This window comes from Balaenoptera musculus, chromosome 8 (genome assembly GCF_009873245.2).
Source record: "Balaenoptera musculus isolate JJ_BM4_2016_0621 chromosome 8, mBalMus1.pri.v3, whole genome shotgun sequence".
NCBI classification, from domain to species: Eukaryota; Metazoa; Chordata; class Mammalia; order Artiodactyla; family Balaenopteridae; genus Balaenoptera; species Balaenoptera musculus.
Genome location: NC_045792.1, coordinates 24,757,448 through 24,781,953, shown reverse-complemented (window position 1 = coordinate 24,781,953; position 24,506 = coordinate 24,757,448). Strand labels below are relative to the sequence as shown.

Below are 24,506 nucleotides of genomic sequence, written 5' to 3'. Positions count from 1 at the left end.
ATTTAAAAAAAAAAAGACTTATTCCTAAAGCATACAATTTTCAAAAACTGATCACAAACACAAAATACGAAAATAATCTAGTTTTCAAAATCTGAAAGTTTAAGTCAGATTTAAAATTAAGTACATATAGGGATTTCCCCAGTAGCGCAGTGGTTAAGAATCCGCCTGCCAATGCAGGGGCCGTGGGTTCAATCCCTGGTCCAGGAAGATCCCACATGCTGCAGAGCAACTAAGCCCGTGCGCCACAACTACTGAGCCTGTGCTCTAGAGCCCGCGAGCCACAACTACTAAGCCCACGGGCCACAACTACTGAAGCTGGCGCGCCTAAAACCCATGCTCCACAACAAGAGAAGCCACCACAGTGAGAAGCCCGTGCACTGCAACGAAGAGTAACCCCCACTCACTGCAACTAGAGAAAGCCCACGTGCAGCAACGAAGACACAATTGCAGCCAAAAATAAATAAATTAAAATAAATTTTTAAAGAAATTTTTAAAATTAAGTACCTATAGACACTGAGAATTATAACTTCTAAAATATATCTTTAAAGGAGTTAAAGTTTCCTTTGAAACTTATTTTATAAAACATAAATTTGATCATATTCTACTCACCTACCCACTCCCAGCATATCTAAACAAAACTCTTTAATTGCCTAAATAGGTGGCAAATGAATATAATAGGAGGAGATTAGAAGTCTAAGTCAAAGTTCATCTCAATGTATCTCATTTCCATGGCTCAGTGGTGAAAAGATGTAATAATCCCTGCAGCAATTCTGTAAATCAGTCTGCAAAGCTTTTATTTAAATTAGTTAACTTAATTAATTTAAATAAAATTAAATTTAAAAACCAAACAATCGTGTTGGACAATACAGATATGAAATATGAACATATTTCCATCATCACAGAATGTTCTACTGGACATCGCCGCTCTAAAGCTTTGGGGATCTTCGGTGGCTAAAGCTGCTCCTCCATAATCATGAACCTTGGCACGTAATCATTTGGATCACAATTAATTCCTAAGTGATTAATTGAAAGCTTCTGGGTAGACACTGCAAAATAAATTGGTGATCTAAATCCTCAACAATAAATTTTGAAAGACACAGTTAGATAGCAGGCTTCCAAAATAACATGCATACATAATAAATATATTATTAGGTTGGTAAGCTATGTCTAAATAACCTCCCTTCAACTACTAGTCCCATGCCTGTACAAACTAGGCACTTAAAGAATGTTTGTTAAACAAAAAGGGGTTGCTTAACTGACGTTCAATTTTGTTTCACAATAACTGAAACTTCCAACTGAGGTATGAAAAGAAAACTCACACAAAAGCAAAAACCATTTTTAAAAAGATACCTGTATGATATACCTTTTTCCACAAAATTCAAGTACAGAATAATCTTTTGTCCTAAGTCATCCACTATTTCTTTTCCATTGAGAGTATCATAGGCTTTCTTGGATTCTTCTACAGTTTTGTATCTTACAAATGAGTAGGGCTTATTAGGTGGCATTAAGAGAGCATCCACCAATCCACACTTCTCTAACACCGGGAGCAGTTGGTTCCTACTCACTCGGTTACCCAAACCACCATTGGCAACAATCAGGCTCTTAAAAAAACAAAAAAAGAAAGTAACATGAGCAATTAATATCAACCTTTTATTAAGATATTGTAAATAATACTGATTTTTAATAGCCTTTTCAGTAAAATATTCATTTCTTAATGACCATACATACAAATTAAAAGATAACTTTCACAGTTCATAAATTTAACAAAATGAAACAGAAAGAGGAGGCAGAGAGAAGAAACAAGGATTTACATAATACTTGCTTTTTTACTAGACACTGTGCTGTATGTTTTTACTACTCAATCTTCATTAACATAATCTTCACAACAATCCTACAAAGTGGGTAATATAAGCCCCACTTCATACAGAAAGAAACTAAAAATCAGAAAAATGAGGTTAAGGTGGTGATTAGTTGGAGCTGGGTTTCAAATTTACTTCTGTCAGTTTCCAGAATCCATACTTTTTGATATAACCATTATACAATGTTTACTAAAAACTAAAGGTAAAGGTACTGGCTGGAAGAAAAAAACAATTACAAGTTCTATTGAACATAAAACAGGAAAAATTTCCTCTGTATGTGGGGTTATTCAGTCATTTTGCAATTAAATTTTTTTCCTTTGTAAATATCATGCTTACTTCCTGTCAGTTGCAATCCTGTTCAACTTTACTCAAGGAATTAGGTAGGGGAGGTCTCCTATTTTTATTCTGATGCTTATGGCCTAGTGCCATTATAGTCTCTGTACTTAAAAAACATTCTACACAGCATTAATATCTTTAAACTCTGTAGCATAACAAAAGTAAACAACTGATGGCCTACGCTCATCAGTTTCATCATTTATACCAGGTATTGGCAAAACTTTTCTGAAAAGGGCCAGATAGTAAATATTTTAAGCTTCACAGGTCATATAAGCCTCTGCCACATAGTCTTGTTTTATTCTTAAACAACCCTTAAAAATGTAAAACTCATTCTTAGCTCACAAGCCAGATTTGACCTAAAGACAGTAGTCTGCCAACACCTGATTTATATGAAGCCGGAGTGTAGAACATAATGTTTTAGCTTCACATGCATAAAATGGGAATATCTAGAACCCTGTTTTAAAAGAATGTAAAACAATTATTATAAAATTGGATAATAAGTAAAGCTCTGTTCTTTTATGGGGCAGCCAATACTTTATATGTATGTAAGTATACACACACACATTAATAAACACATTAATACAATACTATAAGATATGGTATAAAATTTAGTCTCAGATGGCTTGTCCTGGACCTCATTCAGTGAAGTTATAAATTAAAGTACCAGAATAGCTTGGTCATATGTAGCCATAATTACAAAAACATTTCCAATATTCCCAAATCTAAGGAACTGCAAAGGTTTTGTAAATGTCAAGGGTCCACTGTCCCATCTAGGAATTGGGGAAAACAGTGAGAGGTGACTTGAGGAATACTAAGGGTCCTCAAAAATGCTATCCAAGTGATTTGTGGGCAATGCTAAAGGTAAACCACACAAAAATGAGTGCAATGGTAGAGGGAAGGGAGGAACTTATTTATTATTACATGTGAGTTACATAATATAATGAAATGCTTAATTTAATAAATAGTTGTTCGGCCAAGCAATTTTTCCAGTAATAGGAAGAAGAGATTTCATACTTTAAGTTATCTTCAGTCCTGATAATCTGAGGATAATGGCTCTAGAAAAATCTAACAATCACTATAAAGTTGTACAAAGGCACCTATACTTATACAGTGAAAAAAGCATTTGTTCTCCCCTAGATAGATAATATATAATTGGAAGTCCATCTACAATTGTTTTCTCTTCCTTTAAAAATATTGAGGAGAAAAAAATAATCAAGTCCAAATAAAATGACACTTTGGAAGCCATGAAGGTGAGATTAAAGTTTCTAGAGATCTGAAGAAAAAAGTCAACCTCAACCAGAAACAAGTTTCAGAGGCAGCAAAGAAACTTAACCCATTTCTTTTCTCACCACTTGTCTTCACAACCCCTGTAAGGGGAAAAACAGCCAGTTATGCTTGAGAATTGATGAAAATAGGGTATGTCATAAATCTTCTGAATGCCTCACAGCTTCAGTGGGTCTTGGCAGGAAGTGTGTGCAGACATTAATTCTAATCTATTATCTACTCCATCCTTTTTTGAGGGATTTGGTTTAAATTCTCTGAAGTTATTGGGTTTGTTTTTTTTTTTTCATGTATATGTGCTTTTATTGAAGGTGTACTTCAGGAAAGGATAAGTCCTCCATGATGCTGGTTTTTTGGATGATACCTTACAACTGTTTCTTCAGTGATTAGCGCTTGATGAAGATTTCGCACCTGCAAAGCACACTGCTCGTCCGCCCCATCCAGGCACTCCTGCCCTCCATTGCAGAGCCAGGCCACAGGAATGCATCTCCCGCCACAGGCAGCTTGCCTCATCACGTTACACTGTATTTCATCGGTCACAGAGCCCCCGAGCCCCCAGCGTGGCCAGCATGGGTGGCAGGAGCAGAAGGAGCACCCGGCGTCTCATGGCCGCGAGGGAACAGTGCAGGAACCTGGGTGCGAGGCACGCTGTGCGTGGATGGCACGGGTGAGGGGGCCTGAAGTTATTAATATTTAAGAAAATCTAAGTTTGGGCCTTTTACCTGCTAATATTAAATCTCCCTGAATAGAGCACTCATTCCTAAACTATGATGCAGTACAGAAGACAGAAAAAGCATGATAGAAGAGTACTGGTCTGAGAATCAAGAGGTCTAAATTTTAATCCCAGCTTCACCTCCTAAATTGTACGTCTTTGGTCCTCAGTTAGATGCTAGCTAAGCTGCCTTACTAGTGTTACCCTATATCTTTAGAACCAGAAAGAATATGATAAGAATACTTTACATTCATGTGGTATTTTAATGACATATATGTGTTCTCTTTAGAATGTAACAATCCAATGGAATAAAAAGTATGTAATACTATGTCCTTACAAATGAAGAAAGCTGAGGTCAAAGGGTACTGCTCATGTACAAATACGTGGAGAAGCTAAGAGTTAAAATAAGTTCTTCTCATTCATAGACCAGGAAGAGTTTGTGTGTGTGTGTGTGTGGAGGGGGGTTGGGGGGTTGGGGGGGCATGTATACATACATACATATATATCATTTAATCATTGCCCATCAGAAAATAAAAAGGCTTTGTAAATAAGGTCTCATAAATAAGAAATGTTTCACAGCATATAATCAAATACTTTATAATAGAGATGAAGTTAGGAATAGAAGAAAGAAGACTGCATTAGGGTACAAAAGATCTAGCTTTAGGTTTCTATTCAACACCTTATATCAGTGGACATAACACAACCTTTCAGAACCTTAGTTTTCTCATCTACCTCATAAGGATTTCTAGGGAATTAAATATAATAATGAATATAAGTATGCTTTGTAAACTGTAAACAGTTGTATAGTGTTATTGTTATTAATACAGAATTACAACTTCCTCTAGTTCAACCAACACAGTCAGTGGAAATTCAAACTATACTAGGCTATGTCCCAAAATAGAAAGTTAGCAGGTCCTATCATACATATATTAAACACAGATCGTAACACATGATGGAACAATTATAGCCTTCTTCTCTGAGCAATTATTAACAAATATTACTTAGAACACACTAACATGGCAATACATTTACATTCAAATGATAATAATAGCTTTAGGTCACCTGAGTAGCATAGGATACTGTCTCAATGCCTTCATGTCTCAGCAAAGTATGCCTGGCTTTAATCTGTTTCCTTAAGAACTTCTTCTCAGTTTTACTGAGTTTGTAATTACTTTGGTGGTTGCTGTCCATGGCAATACTTAAAAAAAAAAAAAAAAGTATAAAATGTCAACCTTAAAGAGTCCCAAGAAACAGTTATAATAACACTATTCATGTATTTTATAGTTTATAAATATTTCCATGTGATAATTTTTAAATGGTTACAATACTTGTCACCAGCCAAGAGAAGTGAGAACAAACAGATGCATGGACAATAAAGGAATATTTAAGAAGGTAACAAAGAAGAAAGAACATCTAATAGCATCTCTGGTAGGTTCTACAAAACATGCCAATGCTTTAGTGCTATTAAGTGAGCTATTTTCCCATATGCAATCCCTTTACTTATGAAGTCCTAGGTAAAATGTGCCACAAACAAATCTCACAACATAATGTTAGGAAAGGAAAAAAAGAAGAAACAAACAAACAAACAGACAAAATTTACAGAAGAATATACAGTATGATTCCATTATATAAAGTTCAAAATCCAAAAGTAAGCCATATGTTGTTTAGAAATACATATATAGCATAATGCAAAGAAAAGCAAGGAAATGATAAACACAAAGTTCAGGAGAGAAGTTATTTCGGGGGGGGGAGGAGAGAACTGTGATATGAAAGGGACACATAGAGGCATCAAAAGTATTTAAGCTAGGTGGTGGTTTAGGTGTTTGTTTTATTATTTTTAAGCTATATGTTATATATTTTTATATCTATAATTTTTTAAATAACAGGTGTAAGAACCCCATAGAATTGTGTTTTCATTTTTTTTGAAATATGTCAATCAGCAAGTAGTTACTGAGTGCTATTCCAAAAAAGGTCTTTGCACTATCCAAATCAGCACCCTACATCATGCATTATTATAGAAGTCTATTTTATTTTGTTCACAGAATTTAACACAATTTGTGATGGTTAATTTGCTGGCTTAATTCCTCCATCAGGATGTAAACTCCAAGGAATGCCAGCACACAGTAGGTGCTCAACAAAAATTTGTTGAAGGGATAAACAAATGATAATGAGTGAATACACACATGCCTACTTATGGTCTCAGCACTCTACAGCATACAAATACAATACATAGTTTATGCTTTCAACCAGTTTATACGTTAGTTGAGGAAAACAAACATTAAACAATGAAAGAATATGACGTGTCTTTAGATAATTAAGTGTTAATGGTCTTTAGATGTGATACAAATTAGAGACAAAAATGATAAGATCAATGTTAACTGGAAAAGTTTGGGAGAACTTCAAAACAAAAGGGGACTTGAGCTGAGTATCAAAGGACAAGAAATATAGAGTCATATGGAAGGGAGGGTATCCAGTGAGGCAATAAAGAACAGAAGCTAAAAACAGAAATAGATGCGTCTGGCCAAGACAGTGAGTAGTAGACATAATTTTTTAGAGCAGAGAATGTTGGCTGATCCACCGATTCCACTCTTCACCCACTTGAAAGTCTTCAAAGTTAGCAAATGAAATAAGTTTAAGAAGTTAAATAAAATCATATTCCAGGGACTACCCTGGTGGCGCAGTGGCTAAGAATCCGCCTGCCAATGCAGGGAACACAGGTTTGAGCCCTGGTCCTGGAAGATCCCACATGCCGCAGAGCAACAAAGCCCGTACGCCACAACACTAGAGCCTACACTCTAGAGCCCACGAGCCACAACTACTGAGCCTACGTGCCACAACTACTGAAGCCTGCGCACCTAGAGCCTGTGCTCTGCAACAAGACAAGCCACTGCAATGAAAAGCCCACATGCCTCAACGAAGAGTAGCCCCCGCTCGCCACAACTAGAGAAAGCCCGCGCGCAGCAATGAAGACCCAACGCAGCCAAAAATAAATAAAATAAATTTATTTTTTTAAAAAATCATATTCCAAAACAGCTCTCAAACAGTCAAAACTCTAATTATTAATCTTTATGTATAGAGAAAAATGCTGAGACTATTGAAAGAACGGCCAGTAATCCAGTTTAGCTAATACATGGAGCACATGTGATAGGAGGTAAGGCTAGTAAAACAGTCTGGCTGGACAGCACAATAGGGAAATGAGAGGCAAAAGGACTTGCAATAACCCTGCTTAACAAGTAGAAATGCTGGCCTGATCTAGGGTGAAGGCTGTAAGAAGAAAGGAAATAGGAAGAGAAGGGGAGAGGGCAAAAGAAAAGTTCAAGAATAATCAATAGCCCTGATGACTACTCGGACATGAGGGAGAGAAGAATCAGAGATCAGTTACTAACAGGACAGAGCCTGAGTGACTGAGAGGCTAGTGATGTCATTCCAAAACTGGAAAGTCAGAAGAGGGTCAGGAAGAGCTGCTCAGTAAGGGAGGTGATGAGTCAGATTTAGGATATAATATGTTTGAAGTACTGTTAAGATACACAGTTGCAATGTCTGGCTGGCAGATGAAAAAGATAAAGTGGCAAAACGAGAGAAATAAGGTTAGAGAGAAAGCTTTAGGAGTCATCGTTACACAGGAAGGGGACAGCTGAATATATATTTTTAACATTGCACTAATTATTTGTTCTAATGTTTGTCCCCTTCCACTGGACGATGAGCTCTTTGATGACAAGAATTAAATCATATTTTTGTTTCCCCAGAGCCTCCTTCAGTTTTTTGAGGCAGTATAACATAGTGTTTAGGGGTCCAGGTTCTAGGTTCAAACCTCAGGTTTACAATTTACTAGCTATATGACCCTGTGCGAGTTACTTACTTATTTCTGTGCTTAGGTTTCTTCACCTATAAAATAGGAATAATAGTGCCTATTCTTGGCACATAACTCCATCCAAACCCTGCACTGAAAAACTTCACCAAACTCTAGCTTATAGCTGCATAAAGCCATACCCTAGGATGACCCCAGCTCCCCATTAAAATGGCTGCCTGAGAAAACTTAAAATGCTGCCTGGATATTTTACTATTTCTTCTAACATCTCCTAACAATAGGCCCCTGACCTCCCTTCTTTTTTAAAGCACTTATTAAAAACGGCTTACAGGACTTCCCTGGTGGCACAGTGGTTAAGAATCCTCCTGCCAATGCAGGGGACACGGGTTCGAGACCTGGTCCGGGAAGATCTCACATGCTGCAGAGAACTAAGCCCGTGCGCCACAACTACTGAGACTGCGCTCTAGAACCCGCGAGCCACAACTACTGAGCCTGCGTGCCACAACTACTGAGGCCTGCGCACCTACAGCCCGTGCTCCGCAACAAGAGAAGCCACCACAATGAGAAGCCCGCGCACCAAAACGAAGAGTAGCCCCCATTTGCCGCAACTAGAAAGAAAGCCCGCATGCAGCAGTGAAGACCCAATTCAGCCAAAAAATAAATTAATTAAATAAAATTGCTTAAAAAAAACAGCTTACAATTGTGAACATGTATCTCCTGCAACTCATACATGTCTCTCCCAAGGACCTGAGAACCATTCCTTTGAAATGTTTTTTATTTTCTTTTTTTTTTTTGCAGCACCATGCGGCTTGCAAGATCTTAGTTCTCCCACCAGGGTCTGAACCTGCGCCCTCCGAGTGAAAGCACGGAGTCCTAACCACTGGACTGCCAGGGAATTCCCCCTTTGAAATGTAATCGTCAGGAAGGACAGGGCCTCTGTCTCTCAGTCTCTGTGACAGGATGGAATCCTAACTTTGATAATTGCCAGCTGGCCTAACTGCATTTACACTGACCCACCCTTTATAATTTTTTACTTCTCAGACTCTACTGAGCACCCCCACACACACACCCTAATCACTTCCACACAAATTGGAATGGAGTTTAGCTTTTTCTCCTATTGTCAATAATTACTAAATAAAGTCTGTTTTCACTGCTTTAACTAATGTCTGGCTGTGTTATTCTTTGACACTATCTCATAACTTTGTTAAAAGTATTAAATACGTCTACTACTAAATTACTCTTAATTTCCAGAAGAGCCAGATAAGACTTGTTTAAGAAGACCAAGAGGAGGATTAACCAAGATGGCGGAGTAGGAGGACGTGCTCTCACTCCCTCTTGCGAGAGCACCAGAATCACAACTGGCTGCTGGACAATCATTGACAGGAAGACCCTGGACTTCACCAAGGAGGATACCCCACGTCCAAGGACAGAGGAGAAGCCACAGTGAGACGGTAGGAGGGGCGCAATCAGAGTAAAATCAAATCCCATAACTGCTGGGTGGGTGACTCACAGACTGGCGAACACTTATACCACAGAAGTCCACCCACTGGAGTGAAGGTTCTGAGCCCCACGTCAGGCTTCCCAACCTGGGGGTCCGGCTATGGGAGGAGGAATTCCCAGAGAATCAGACTTTGAAGCCTAGTGGGAATTGATTGCAGGACTTTGACAGGACTGGGGGAAACAGAGACCCCACTCTTGGAGGGCACACACAAAGTAATGTGTGCATCGGGACCCAGGGGAAGGAGCAGTGACCCTGGGGGAGACTGAACCAGACCTACCTGCTGGTGTTGGGGGGTCTCCTGCCGAGGCGGGTGGTGGCTCTGTTTCACCGTGGGGATAAGGACACTGGCAGCGGAGGTTCTGGGAAGTGCTCCTTGGCGTGAGCCCTCCCAGAGTCTGCCATTAACCCCACCAAAGAGCACGGGTAGGCTCCAGTGTTGGGTTGCCTCAGGCAAAACAACCAACAGGGAGGGAACCCAGCCCCACCCATCAACAGTCAAGTGGATTAAGGATTTACTGAGCTCTGACTGCCACAGCAACAGGGAGGGAACCCAGCCCCACCCATCAACAGTCAAGTGGATTAAGGTTTTACTGAGCTCTGACCGCCACAGCAACAGTCAGCTCTACCCACCACCAGAGCCTCCCATCAAGCCTCTTAGATAGCCTCAACCACCAGAGGGCAGACAGCAGAAGCAAGAAAATCTACAATCCTGCAGCCTGTGGACCAAAAACCACAGTTACAGAAAGATAGAGAAGATGAAAAGGCAGAGGGCTATATACCAGATGAAGGAACAAGAAAAAACCCCAGAAAAACAACTAAATGAAGTGGAGATAGGCAACCTTCCAGAAAAAGAATTCAGAATAATGATAGTGAAGATGATCCAGGACCTCGGAATAAGAATGGAGGCAAAGACTGAGAAGATGCAAGAAATGATTAACAAAGACCTAGAAGAATTAAAGAACAAACAAACAGAGATGACCAATACAATAACTGAAATGAAAACTACACTAGAAGGAATCAATAGCAGAATAACTGAGGCAGAAGAACGGATAAGTGACCTGGAAGACAGAATGGTGGAATTCACTGCTGCGGAACAGACTAAAGAAAAAAGAATGAAAAGAAATGAAGACAGCCTAAGAGACCTCTGGGACAACATTAAACGCAACAACATTCGCATTATAGGGGTCCCAGAAGGAGAAGAGAGAGAGGAAGGACCAGAGAAAATATTTGAAGAGATTATAGTCGAAAACTTCCCTAACATGGGAAAGGAAATAGCCACCCAAGTCCAGGAAGCACAGAGAGTCCCATACAGAATAAACCCAAGGAGAAACACGCCGAGACACATAGTAATCAAAGTGGCAAAAATTAAAGACAAAGAAAAATTATTGAAAGCAGCAAGGGAAAAACGACAAATAACATACAAGGGAACTCCCATAAGGTTAACAGCTGATTTCTCAGCAGAAACTCTGCAAGCCAGAAGGGAGTGGCATGATATACTTAAAGTGATGAAAGGGAAGAACCTACAACCAAGATTACTCTACCCGGCAAGGATCTCATTTAGATTTGATGGAGAAATCAAAAGCTTTACAGACAAGCAAAAGCTAAGAGAATTCAGCACCACCAAACCAGCTCTACAACAAATGCTAAAGGAACTTCTCTAAGTGGGAAACACAAGAGAAGAAAAGGACCTACAAAAACAAACCCAAAACAATTAAGAAAATGGTCATAGGAACATACATATCGATAATTACCTTAAACGTGAATGGATTAAATGCCCCAACCAAAAGACATAGACTGGCTGAATGGATACAAAAACAAGACCCATATATATGCTGTCTACAAGAGACCCACTTTAGACCTAGGGACACATACAGACTGAAAGTGAGGGGATGGAAAAAGATATTCCATGCAAATGGAAATCAAAAGAAAGCTGGAGTAGCTATACTCATATCAGATAAAATAGACTTTAAAATAAAGAATGTTACAAGAGACAAGGAAGGACACTACATAATGATCCAGGGATCAATCCAAGAAGAAGATATAACAATTATAAATATATATGCACCCAACATAGGAGCACCTCAATACATAAGGCAACTGCTAACAGCTATAAAAGAGGAAATCGACAGTAACACAGTAATAGTGGGGGACTTTAACACCTCACTTACACCAATGGACAGATCATCCAAAATGAAAATAAATAAGGAAACAGAAGCTTTAAATGACACAATAGACCAGATAGATTTAATTGATATATATAGGACATTCCATCCAAAAACAGCAGATTACACGTTATTCTGAAGTGTGCACGGAACATTCTCCAGGATAGATCACATCTTGGGTCACAAATCAAGCCTCAGTAAATTTAAGAAAATTGAAATCATATCAAGCATCTTTTCTGACCACAACGCTATGAGATTAGAAATGAATTACAGGGAAATAAACGTAAAAAAGACAAACACATGGAGGCTAAACAATACGTTACTAAATAACCAAGAGATCACTGAAGAAATCAAAGAGGAAATCAAAAAATACCTAGAGACAAATGACAATGAAAACACGACAACCCAAAACCTATGGGATGCAGCAAAAGCAGTTCTAAGAGGGAAGTTTATAGCTATACAAGCCTACCTAAAGAAACAAGAAAAATCTCAAGTAAACAATCTAACCTTACACCTAAAGAAACCAGAGAAAGAAGAACAAACAAAACCCAAAGTTAGCAGAAGGAAAGAAATCATAAAGATCAGAGCAGAAATAAATGAAATAGAAACAAAGAAAACAATAGCAAAGATCAATAAAACTAAAAGCTGGTTCTTTGAGAAGATAAACAAAATTGATAAGCCATTAGCCAGACTCATCAAGAAAAAGAGGGAGAGGACTCAAATCAATAAAATCAGAAATGAAAGAGAAGTTACAACAGACACCGCAGAAATACAAAGCATCCTAAGAGACTACTACAAGCAACTTTATGCCAATAAAATGGACAATCTGGAAGAAATGGACAAATTCTTAGAAAGGTATAACCTTCCAAGACTGAACCAGGAAGAAACAGAAAATATGAACAGACCAATCACAAGTAATGAAATTGAAACTGTGATTAAAAATCTTCCAACAAACAAAAGTCCAGGACCAGATGGCTTCACAGGTGAATTCTATCAAACATTTAGAGAAGAGCTAACACCCATCCTTCTCAAACTCTTCCAAAAAATTGCAGAGGAAGGAACACTCCCAAACTCATTCTATGAGGCCGCCATCACCCTGATACCAAAACCAGACAAAGACACTACAAAAAAAGAAAATTACAGACCAATATCACTGATGAATATAGATGCAAAAATCCTCAACAAAATACTAGCAAACAGAATCCAACAACACATTAAAAGGATCATACACCACGACCAAGTGGGATTTATCCCAGGGATGCAAGGATTCTTCAATATATGCAAATCAATCAATGTGATACACCATATTAACAAATTGAAGAATAAAAACCATATGATCGTCTCAATAGATGCAGAAAAAGCTTTTGACAAAATTCAACACCCATTTCTGATAAAAACTCTCCAGAAAGTGGGCATAGAGGGAACCTACCTCAACATAATAAAGGCCATATATGACAAACCCACAGCAAACATCATTCTCAATGGTGAAAAACTGAAAGCATTTCCTCTAAGATCAGGAATGAGACAAGGATGTCCACTCTCACCACTATTATTCAACATAGTTCTGGAAGTCCTAGCCATGGCAATTAGAGAAGAAAAAGAAATAAAAGGAATACAAATTGGAAAAGAAGAAGTAAAACTGTCACTATTTGCGGATGACATGATACTATACATAGAGAATCCTAAAACTGCCACCAGAAAACTGCTAGAGCTAATCAATGAATATGGTAAAGTTGCAGGATACAAAATTAATGCACAGAAATCTCTTGCATTCCTATACACTAATGATGAAAAATCTGAAAGAGAAATTAAGGAAACACTCCCATTTACCATTGCAACAAAAAGAATAAAATACCTAGGAATAAACCTACCTAGGGAGGTAAAAGACCTGTATGCAGAAAACTATAAGACACTGATGAAAGAAATTAAAGATGATACCAACAGATGGAGAGATATACCATGTTCTTGGATTGGAAGAATCAACATTGTGAAAATGAGTATACTACCCAAAGCAATCTACAGATTCAATGCGATCCCTATCAAATTACCAATGGCATTTTTTATGGAGCTAGAACAAATCATCTTAAAATTGGTATGGAGACACAAAAGACCCCGAATAGCCAAAGCAGTCTTGAGGGAAAAAAATGGAGCTGGAGGAATCAGACTCCCTGACTTCAGACTATACTACAAAGCTACAGTAATCAAGACAATATGGTACTGGCACAAAAACAGAAACATAGATCAATGGAACAAGATAGAAAGCCCAGAGATTAACCCACGCACCTATGGTCAACTAATCTATGACAAAGGAGGCAAAGATATACAATGGAGAAAAGACAGTCTCTTCAATAAGTGGTGCTGGGAAAACTGGACAGCTACATGTAAAAGAATGAAATTAGAATACTCCCTAACACCATACACAAAAATAAACTCAAAATGGATTCGAGACCTAAATGTAAGACTGGACACTATAAAACTCTTAGAGGAAAACATAGGAAGAACACTCTTTGACATAAATCACAGCAAGATCTTTTTTGATCCACCTCCTAGAGTAATGGAAATAAAAACAAAAATAAACACATGGGACCTAATGAAACTTCAAAGCTTTTGCACAGCAAAGGAAACCACAAACAAGACGAAAAGACAACCCTCAGAATGGGAGAAAATATTTGCAAACGAATCAACGGACAAAGGATTAATCTCCAAAATATATAAACAGCTCATTCAGCTCAATATTAAAGAAACAAACACCCCAATCCAAAAATGGGCAGAAGACCTAAATAGACATTTCTCCAAGGAAGACATACAGACGGCCACGAAGCACATGAAAAGATGCTCAACATCACTAATTATTAGAGAAATGCAAATCAAAACTACAATGAGGTATCACCTCACACCAGTTAGAATGGGCATCATCAGAAAATCTACAAACAACAAATGCTGGAGAGGGTGTGGAGAAAAGGGAACCCTCTTGCACTGTTGGTGGGAATGTAAATTGATACAGCCACTATGGAGAACAATATGGAGGTTCCTTAAAAAACTAAAAATAGAATTACCATATGACCCAGCAATCCCACTACTGGGCATATACCCAGAGAAAACCGTAATTCAAAAAGACACATGCACCCGAATGTTCATTGCAGCACTATTTACAATAGCCAGGTCATGGAAGCAACCTAAATGCCCATCAACAGACGAATGGATAAAGAAGTTGTGGTACATATATACAATGGAATATTACTCAGCCATAAAAAGGAACGAAATTGAGTCATTTGTTGAGACGTGGATGGATCTAGAGACTGTCATACAGAGTGAAGTAAGTCAGAAAGAGAAAAACAAATATCGTATATTAACGCATGTATGTGGAACCTAGAAAAATGGTACAGATGAGCCGGTTTGCAGGGCAGAGGTTGAGACACAGATGTAGAGAATGGACATATGGACACCAAGGGGGGAAAACTGTGGTGGGGTGGGGATGGTGGTGTGCTGAATTGGGCGATTGGGATTGACACGTATACACTGATGTGTATAAAATTGATGCCTAATAAGAACCTGCAGTATAAAAAAACAAACAAACAAAACAACGAATACTAAACTTTCATTGGGTTATTTGTATGGAAATATGTTAATATAAATGTTTCAGACATTACATGAAATTTCTAAAAATCTTATATGTTCTGGTATAATGTTATAAGTCATAATCCTAGTTATTACCTTAAAATGTATATCTCAGAAATAACTAATTTTCTTGTCAACTGCCTTGTTATGAACTTTCATCAAATTTTTAACTGTGGTCATTTTTAAGTCTTTTGTCATTTACAGACAGTTCTGTGTGTACTCTGATGCTTTTGCAAATATGTTCCTATAAAAGGGTTTCATCTTTAAGAAATTCATGGAAAAGACTCTGACAAGTACAGGTTTCTGGTAACTGACTGTACTGCTGAACTGAATGAATAAGCATTTTCAGAACTCTAATGAAAAACTGATGAACTCATAAAAGTGCTAACAAAAGATCAAGATAAAAAAAAATTGATTACATGGGACTGAGTGAACTGATGAGGATGAGTATAATTTTTGTGACTTTCTGTGTGAATTAAAAAAAAAAAAACTCCAACAAGGACTCAGAGGCAAAGAATATACAAATAAATTTTCACTGCAAAGTAAAAAAAAAAAGAAGACCAAGAAAAGCTGAGGGCCCTCAAAGGAATTATCTTATTGCCACTCCATTCCAAGATCATCATTTTTTCAGTTAGCAATGAAGAACAGGGATGAATCTACTAAGAATTTTTTTCTAAATATGTTACATGAGCAAAGACTGCAAAGTGGAAGAAATGAGAAAAAAGATGATGCTGAAAACATTTTTTTAAGTCTGACACTTAAGAGTCCAGCAGCAGTAGATGGAGGCTCATAATCACATTTCTGTCATCCCCTTTCCCTTCTCCTTCCCTCAGTGAGGCAATATTACTACATGTGAAGAAAGACCAGTCGAGTCACCTCACCAAGGAATAGGTTGATATCAGTGTTGAGATGTGGAGGTGCCCCTTTCTAACAAGGCCACCTCCCTGGCCAAGGGATTTCCACTATTGCACAAAGGCTTGCATGCTCCTTGCCATGTTATGGGATGTTACAGGAGCCAGGTCACTATTTATTATAATACCAGCCATGCTGAGTCCAGCCTAAGCACACTCTCCATAGGATAATAAGGGTTTAGAAATCACATCTCCTGTTAGTAAGTTTAACCCCAACACATCCTACTGGATATTGCCTAAATGGTAATAGTAATATGTGTGTCTATGCTCTCCTTAAATAAGACAGCCTAAATGAACCAAGCAGTATAGACAAATGTTCCTGTGCTTCTATGTAAATTAAATTTAATTAATAGCAAAGATTGGAAACAATTTCAATTCCTATCAAATGAGCCCTGGTTATAAAGTACAGTACAGGTATACAAATTATACATACAAGTTTCTAGGACATACAAGATATCAGTGATATGGGTTGCCACCAGGAAGGGAAAACAGGTAGAGTAGGTACAGGAATGAGAAGCTCCTCTTTTGTAAGTTTTGAATTTAGCAGCTATTCAAATTGCATTACCTATTTAAAAAAATTTTTTTTTTAATGATTAGAAAAAATTGACCCAACACTTGTCATATCACCTCATTTTAATTCTTTGAAGAATACCTACTCTATATTTTCTAATGCCCTCAGTAATTGTGTTTATTCTGTCTTCCTCCTTTAACTTACTAGAAAGTAAGCTCTATGAAAGTAGAGATTCTGGGACTTCCCTGGTGGTCCAGTGGTAAATAATCCACCTTACAATGCAGGGGACGAGGGTTCAATCCCTGGCGAGGCAACTAAGATCCCACATGCCGCAGGGCAACTAAGCCTTCGCGTCACAACTACTGAGCTCATGTGCTTCAACTAGAGCCCTTGTGCGGAAAACTACAGAACCAATGCACCCTGGAGCCGGCATGCCACAACTAGAGAGAAGCTCACGCGACAAAGAAAGATCCCGCATGCCTCAACGAAGATCCCACGTGCCTCACCCGAGCAGCCAAAAATAAATAAAATAAATAAATAAATAAATAAATAAATAAATAAATAAGAAATAAGAAAAAAAGAAAGTAGAGTTTTTTTGTCTGTATTATTCACCCTGTAGCACTCAGCACCTACAGCAGGACCTAGCACCTAGGAGTTACTCAATAAACGCTTACTGAGTAAGCCTAAACTTATTAAACTTGCCATCTTACCTCCTAAACCTCTTCGCCAGGATTCTGAGCTTGGTGACCCTCTTCAATGTTTTCATTAATATCTAATGTGTATCTCTATCCCTGCAATTTTCACATTATATTATAATTACCTGTTTGTGTGCTGGGCTCACCCCGAAGGCTGTGACTTAATTGAAGGCACAGAACTTGAGTGCCTAGAGTTCAGCAAGTACTCAGTAAATATCTGTTAAATGAAATCAGCCAAAACTATAGGCTCACAGTACCAGAAGCCCAGGGGTCTCCGGTTTTACTCAAAAAAGAGCATAGGAAGATTCAGCTTTGTAAGCTACCAGACCACCAGCAACATCCTTTCTTCACTGCATTGGCAGGGTCAAAAAAACCCTGAAGCTAACACCACTGACCTACACTCCTCAGGTTGCAACCGCCTGTCTCCAACCCCAAAAGAAACTGAAGATTGACACAGACACCATGTGAGCACCCGCAACAAATACAAGCACGTGCACCTCAAACTCTGACAGGACCACCCCACGCACAGACACCCTAATGCCCACGGACCATCCCTCCTCTCCCTGGTGAGGTCCGAAGCTCTTGAGGCAGATAGAGGAGACCGGAAGAGGCCAACAAGAGAAAGCGGCGATTTGCATCCATCATGCCGCCAATAAGAAGTGCCACAAACCTCCGCCTTGACTCAGGCTGGGTTCTCACCACGCGGGTGCTCTCTCCTTCGGCAGCTTCTCCCACTCTATCCCAAGAAGCCGCAGAGGGTACAAGCACGTCAACTCTCCTGGGCGCAGCCATGTTGGAGAAAACTGCACTACATTTCCCATGAGTCTGCGGGGAGATGACAGGCGTTCCCACAATCCCTTTCGCCTCCCAGAGCCTTTAGTGCCTCTTTCTCTGCCAAGAGTCTTTGACCAGTGAAGGGCTGACTCTCCGTTACAGTGAAAATTAGGTTGACTTTTGGGGGGGCATAGCAAGGGTTGTTAGTGCAGCTTATTTGGGGTAGCTCCCGAAATGGACACGATCAAACAGGTTTCTGTCCCTCGGTCCCTGAGTAATGCCCCCCTCCGCCTTGGGCTCTGTGCATCTTACCTCCTGAGTCTTAAGGGAATGGGAGAAGCCTGGGGTCTGAAAGATGACACTGCATAGACAAGAGAGTGGGAGGTGAATATGCGTGAATGTGCCAGGGGAATGGTGAATACTACCGGGTGATAGAAAGATGTGTGGAAGAATGTTGAGGGAGGTAGGAGAGGAAAGATGGGCTGTGCTACATTTTAGAAGAATTTACGCCATTCTGTTCTGTAGGCCTAAGGGGATCCCAGAAAGAAATCGGGTAATTTGACCGGAGCTTCTGGAGGAAGGTAGGAGGAGAGACTAAAAGAAGACTAGGTAACAGGCTATTGCACTGGTGAAGTGAAAAGGGAAAAGATTTGGTAACAGATCAGAAGTAAAAGACACAGGAGAGGGTGATGATTAGCTATTGTTCCTGCTGTAACGTTATTTGTGTGATATAAATGTATTATAATCATGCTGCCTGCATTGGATTATGAGCTGTGTAAGTGCAGGGAAGGAAACTTGGGAGTGGGAAGGAAATCACTTCCTTATGGTGCTGAGACAGTGCCCCCATTTTCACCCTACCACAGTGGACTATCAGTAAAAGTTAAGGTTGGCTGCTCAGGAAAAGTGGCATTGACAAGAGTGTTGTTGAGTGGATGAATGATTTGTATGGAGAAAAGATTAGAAGGAGGAAGGAACAAGTTGGGGAAGCAGATAGGAAGCCATTGCAATAGTCCAGTAAAACGAGCGTGAGGCTGAAAATGAATAGCAAAAGTGAAGACAGAAACTCAAGCTAGAGAAATCAAATCAACCAGATGTTGCAAACTACTATAGAGGGCATAAGGGAAAACATGTTAAATCTCCCCATTGCATTCTTGCTTCTGCACTACTGGATGCTTTAAAAAAATACATTCCAGTAGAACTTTCTGTGACGATGGAAATGTTTTTTTGAGTTGTCCAATATGCTAGCCACTAACCACATGTAGCTTTTGAGCATTTCATATGTGGCTAGTACAACTAAGGAGCTGAATTTTGACTTTTTAATTAATTTAAATGTAAATAGCTGCGTGTAGCTAGTGGCTACCAAATTGGACAACAATGTAGAGACATGGATGGACCTAGAGACTGTCACACAGAGTGAAGTAAGTCAGAAAGAGAAAAACAAATATCGTATATTAATGCATATATGTGGAATCTAGAAACATGGTATACATGAACTTATTTGCAAAGCAGAAAGAGACGCAGATGTAGAAATCAAACGTAGGGATACCGGGGGGAAAGAGGGGTAGGGGGTGGGATGAATTGGGAGACTGGGATTGACATATACACACTATTGATACTATGTATAAAATAGATAACTAATGAGAACCTACTGTATAGCACAGGGAACTCTACTCAATGCTCTGTGGTGAACTAAATGGGAAGGAAATCCGAAAAAGAGGGGATATATGTATATGTATAGCTGATTCACTTTGCTGTACAGTAGAAACTAACACAACATTGTAAAGCAACTATACTCCAATAAAAATTAATTTTAAAAAGGGAAAAAAAACTGGACAGCAAAACAAAATATCACCTTATGTCCTGTTGACCAAATTCAGTTTATTTCATTTCTACATCCACCCTGCTTGAAGGTACTGGAGCTTTTAAACCTTTTAAATTTCCTGGCCTCTGTGAAACAATTCTCTCCTAGTTTTCTTTACACGTTCTGATCACTTGTTTTCAGAGTTTTTCACTAACTTCTCTCCCTTTTCCATGACTAAATGCAGGCAATCCTTCAGGTTTTGTGTTTGACTCTTTTATTCTAGTCTCCCTATCTGCCTCTCCAGAATTTTAAAGAGATTTGTGACTCTTCTCCTAATCTTTATCTTCAGTCCCTGCTTCTCTTTAGGAGGCAGTTTGATTTAGTGAAAGCAATATGGTCATTGGAGTATGACTTGAAGCAGAAATTGCAAAACAGCATTTACCTTTGGGGATTGATATAACAATTTAACTAACATATATAAAGTAGATATTAAATGGTTGTTCATTCCTTTTCTACTCTTCTGATCCTGAGTTACAGGCCCAAATTTCCAACCACTTACTGTCCATCCTTATTTCCATATCCTTAGAAAAAAGTAGATACATATAAAAAAATTTTTTTTCATTTGACCACACTGTGCGGCATGCAGGATCTTAGTTCCCCAACCAGGGATCAAATCCAGGCCCCCTCAGTGAAAGAGCCAAGTCCTAACCACTGGACTGCCAGGGAATTCCCAATCCACATAAAATTTTGCATGCAATCCTTTTTATACAGGCCCTTATCTTTTGTTCGGAATATTGTGTGAATAATTTCTGCCAGAGAAGATGACTCCCTGAAGTGATTTCCAGCTACATTAAGACCCTGTTTTATTCATTATGTAACTCCAGTGTCTTCCATACTCTTGTAATAATAGAAATTCAATAAATGTTGAACTGAAAAGAAACCTAATTTGAAGATAGAATTCATCTTTACCTGTGCCAAAAGCTTTACACAGTGATTTATAACAATTTTTCAAAGGTATTAAATGCTTACCTAATAACTCTTCCCTTAGTAAAACCCCAGTCTCAACTTCATGATAGGTGAGTCCTCTGCGGGAGTAGTGCACAGGTTGGCATGATTTTTGCATAAAGGCCCAGATAATAAACTGTCAGCTTTGTGGTCACATATTCTTTTCTGTTGTTGTTGTTGTTGTGGGGGGGCGGTGTGGAGTTACAAGTTTTTTGAATATGAAAGCCTTTTGGACTTCCCTGGTGGTCCAGTGGTTAACACTCCACTGTCCAAATGCAGGGGGCACGGGTTCGATCCCTGGTCAGGGAAGATCCCACATGATGTGTGGTGCAGGGCAAGAAGAATATGAAAACCTTTCTTAGCTCCATGGCTTATGCCAGCAGGATTTGGCTCATGGGCTATAGTTTGCTGACCCCTGGACCCTCTTCCTGGACTCTGTAATCCTGAATACAGTCTCAAGGTGAAGCTAAGTTTGACACCACCACTGATGACATTTATTATGAATTACAATATAAATTAATTTAATCAGATTGGCCAACACTACATTTTAAAGTGTGGAAAAGTAGAGATGTGTCCCACAGTAGAGTTCCAGAAATCAGGGCTAGGAGCAACATAACATTTAGAATTGCTTTTGGTTGCCAGTGACAGAAAACTGAACTGAGTGCTTGTAAACAAATCATTACTTTTCCTCAAATGACAAGCCATCCAGACAAAAGCAATCACTGGCATTGGTTCTGCTATTCAAAACTATCATCAAGAGGACCTAGGTGCTTTCTAGTCTCCTGCTCCACCATCCTTGGTATGTTGACTTTTATCTTCATTCTTGACGTCTCCTGGTTACAAGGTAGCTGCTGCCACTCCAGACACCTTGTCCCCCCACTAGCGTCTCTAGCTGGATAAAAAGAACAGAGTCTCTATCTTTTCACCTAGGAAATGAAGCCTCCAATGGAAGCCCCCTTTTTTCTTTGACTATTTATGTGTAACATATAATGGTAGGCAGAATAATGGACCCCCAAAGATATCCACACCTTAATCCTGGGAATCTGTGAATATGCAGATATAATTGTTTGCAAAACTTTAAATAGATTATCTAGGGGCCCAATATAACCACATGATTCCTTAAGAGCAAAACATTTACCAGGGCTGGAACAAGAGAGACCAAGCAAAAGTCAGAAAGTTTCCAAGTGTGAAGGGTTCAACACACCCTTGCTGTCTCTGAGATGTAATGGTCCATGTGCAAAGACTGAAGAGACGCTCCTATGAGCTACAGGCAGTCCCCAGCTGATAGCCAACAAGGAAATGGGGACCTCAGTCCTACAACCTCAAGGAACGGGATTCTACCAACAACCTGAATGAACATGGAAGCAGATCCTTCCCAGAGCATTTTGATAAGAACCCAGCCAGTCAATCCCTTGATTCTGTCCTTAAAAAACTCAGAGCAGGGAAACCAAGTGAGCCAACCCAAACTTCTGGCCTACAGAACTGTGAAATAATAAATTTGTGATAATTTGGTACAGCAGCAATAGAAAACTCTTACACATGCTTACCCTAGGCCAATCATTAGCTAAAGGGAGTGGAATTACCATGACTAGTGTAAGCTAGTGATGATTAATTCCATGGGGCTGGTATGAGGCCCATCCTCCCTGAGACGAAGAGATCTTGATAGGCTACACTCTATCAGGAGAAAAATAAAATTAGGGTTCTATTAGCAAGAAAAAATGAGAGAACAGCTGTTGAATAGACAATGAACAGTCTGTTCCATAAAGGGCTTGAAAATTTCATTTGGCTGGATTACCATAATATGGTCAATCTCAAAACCTAAAAGAAAGGGATGCTAGAAGGAGGAGTACTCTCATCAACTAATAAACATTCAAAGGTAGAATTCTAATAGCTATTATATTTCATTCACGATTCCTCACTCAGATAACATTGAAAATGTTCCCAGAGTCCTTGAAAACTGTAAATATTTATTATGGTTCCGAAATGTAATACCATTTTACTACAGTTTCAAATTCAATTCCTATACTTATGAGGTTCCTAATTTCCCCTCCTGCCCCCCGCACCAGACCATCTGTTTTTGGCTACCTTCTGTTTTTTTCCCCCTCTGTCCCCAGTGACAAGTGTGTTAGTTTTGCTTTTTTTCCTATTTTTGGTTTTAAAAAAACCCACACTTTTATTTCTCAGTCTTTTCTCTCTACTTATTTTATCCTTCCTGGTTAAATGATAAATTTATATGAAATTCCTTTCCAAACTTTGTCTTCTCTGCTGCATCCCTGGATTGCTGGCTTCTTGAAACTCCATCAGGAATGCATTATGTAAAACCACTTGATGTTCATTGTGACATTTGAGGACTGAATGAATTATTCATGCTATAGTGATAAAAATTCAATGAAAAGTTTCCAGTTTTATAAGTCATATGGTGAAAATATTCCCATGCAGTAATGAGAGGCAAAAGCAACCAAAAAGAAAAAGAAAAGGAGCCAGACTTTAATTTGTAATACAAAACACAAAACTCTGCTTGGAGGATTGTTTTTTGGTCCATTGCAAAACTTGTTAGCTGCAAAGTATTGGCCAATTCCCACCACCACCCCTCCCCCAGAAAATGGTTTATTCTAGAGCCTGAAGACCTGCTTACGTCACAGAATATTGTTCTGCAACATATTTTTCAAGTAGAAGAGAGTAAAGAGATAACAGATCTTTAGGGTGGCCAGAGGAGTGGGATTTATGGATTTTTAAAAGTTACGATAAAACAATTTTTTTAAATGTTTCTCTTAACTCTACAAAAAAAGATTTCTCTCAAAAATGAGGTGTCACCTCACACTGGTCAGAATGGCCATCATCAAAAAATCTACAAACCATAAATGCTGGAGAGGGTGTGGAGAAAAGGGAACACTCTTGCACTGTTGGTGGGAATGTAAATTGATACAGCCACTATGGAGAACAGTATGGAGGTTCCTTAAAAAACTAAAAATAGAACTACCATATGACCCAGCAATCCCACTACTGGGCATATACCCTGAGAAAACCATAATTCAAAAAGAGACATGTACCACAATGTTCATTGCAGCACTATTTACAATAGCCAGGACATGGAAGCAACCTAAATGTCCATCAACAGGTGAATGGATAAAGAAGATGTGGCACATATATACAATGGAATATTACTCAACCATAAGAAGATATGAAATTGAGTTACTTGTATTGAGGTGGATGGACCTAGAGTCTGTCATACAGAGTGAAGTAAGTCAGAAAGAGAAAAACAAATACCATATCCTAACACATGTATATGGAATCTAAAAAAAAAAAAAAAAGGTTCTTATGAACCTAGGGGCAGGACATGAATAAAGACACAGACGTAGAGAATGGACACGGTGTGGGTGGGGTAAGCTGGGACAAAGTCAGAGAGTGGCACTGACCTATATACACTACCAAATGTAAAATAGATAGCTAGTGGGAAGCTGCTGCGTAGCACAGGGAGATCAACTTGATACTTTGGGATGACCTAGAGGGGTGGGATAGGGAGGGCGGGAGG

General features: G+C 39.0%; 1 protein-coding gene across 4 annotated transcripts in view; it reads right to left on the bottom strand.

Moving 5' to 3' along the window:
* The window catches only part of ALKBH8 (alkB homolog 8, tRNA methyltransferase), an 80,738-nt gene extending 62,555 nt beyond the window's left edge, over nt 1-18,183 (bottom strand). For 2 of the 4 annotated variants that reach the window (XM_036862615.1, XM_036862618.1), the window contains exons 1-3: nt 18,065-18,183; nt 5,251-5,386; nt 1,364-1,601 (exon numbers count right to left, since the gene is read on the bottom strand). In XM_036862615.1, coding sequence (XP_036718510.1) covers nt 1,364-1,601; nt 5,251-5,379 — 367 coding nt within the window. In that variant the 5' untranslated portion in view covers nt 5,380-5,386; nt 18,065-18,183. Of the gene's footprint in view, nt 1-1,363; nt 1,602-5,250; nt 5,387-16,638; nt 16,660-18,064 lie in introns of those variants that run through there. The other 2 variants (XM_036862616.1, XM_036862617.1) reach the window with 2 other exon arrangements.
* Between the last annotated feature and the right edge of the window lie 6,323 nt (nt 18,184-24,506).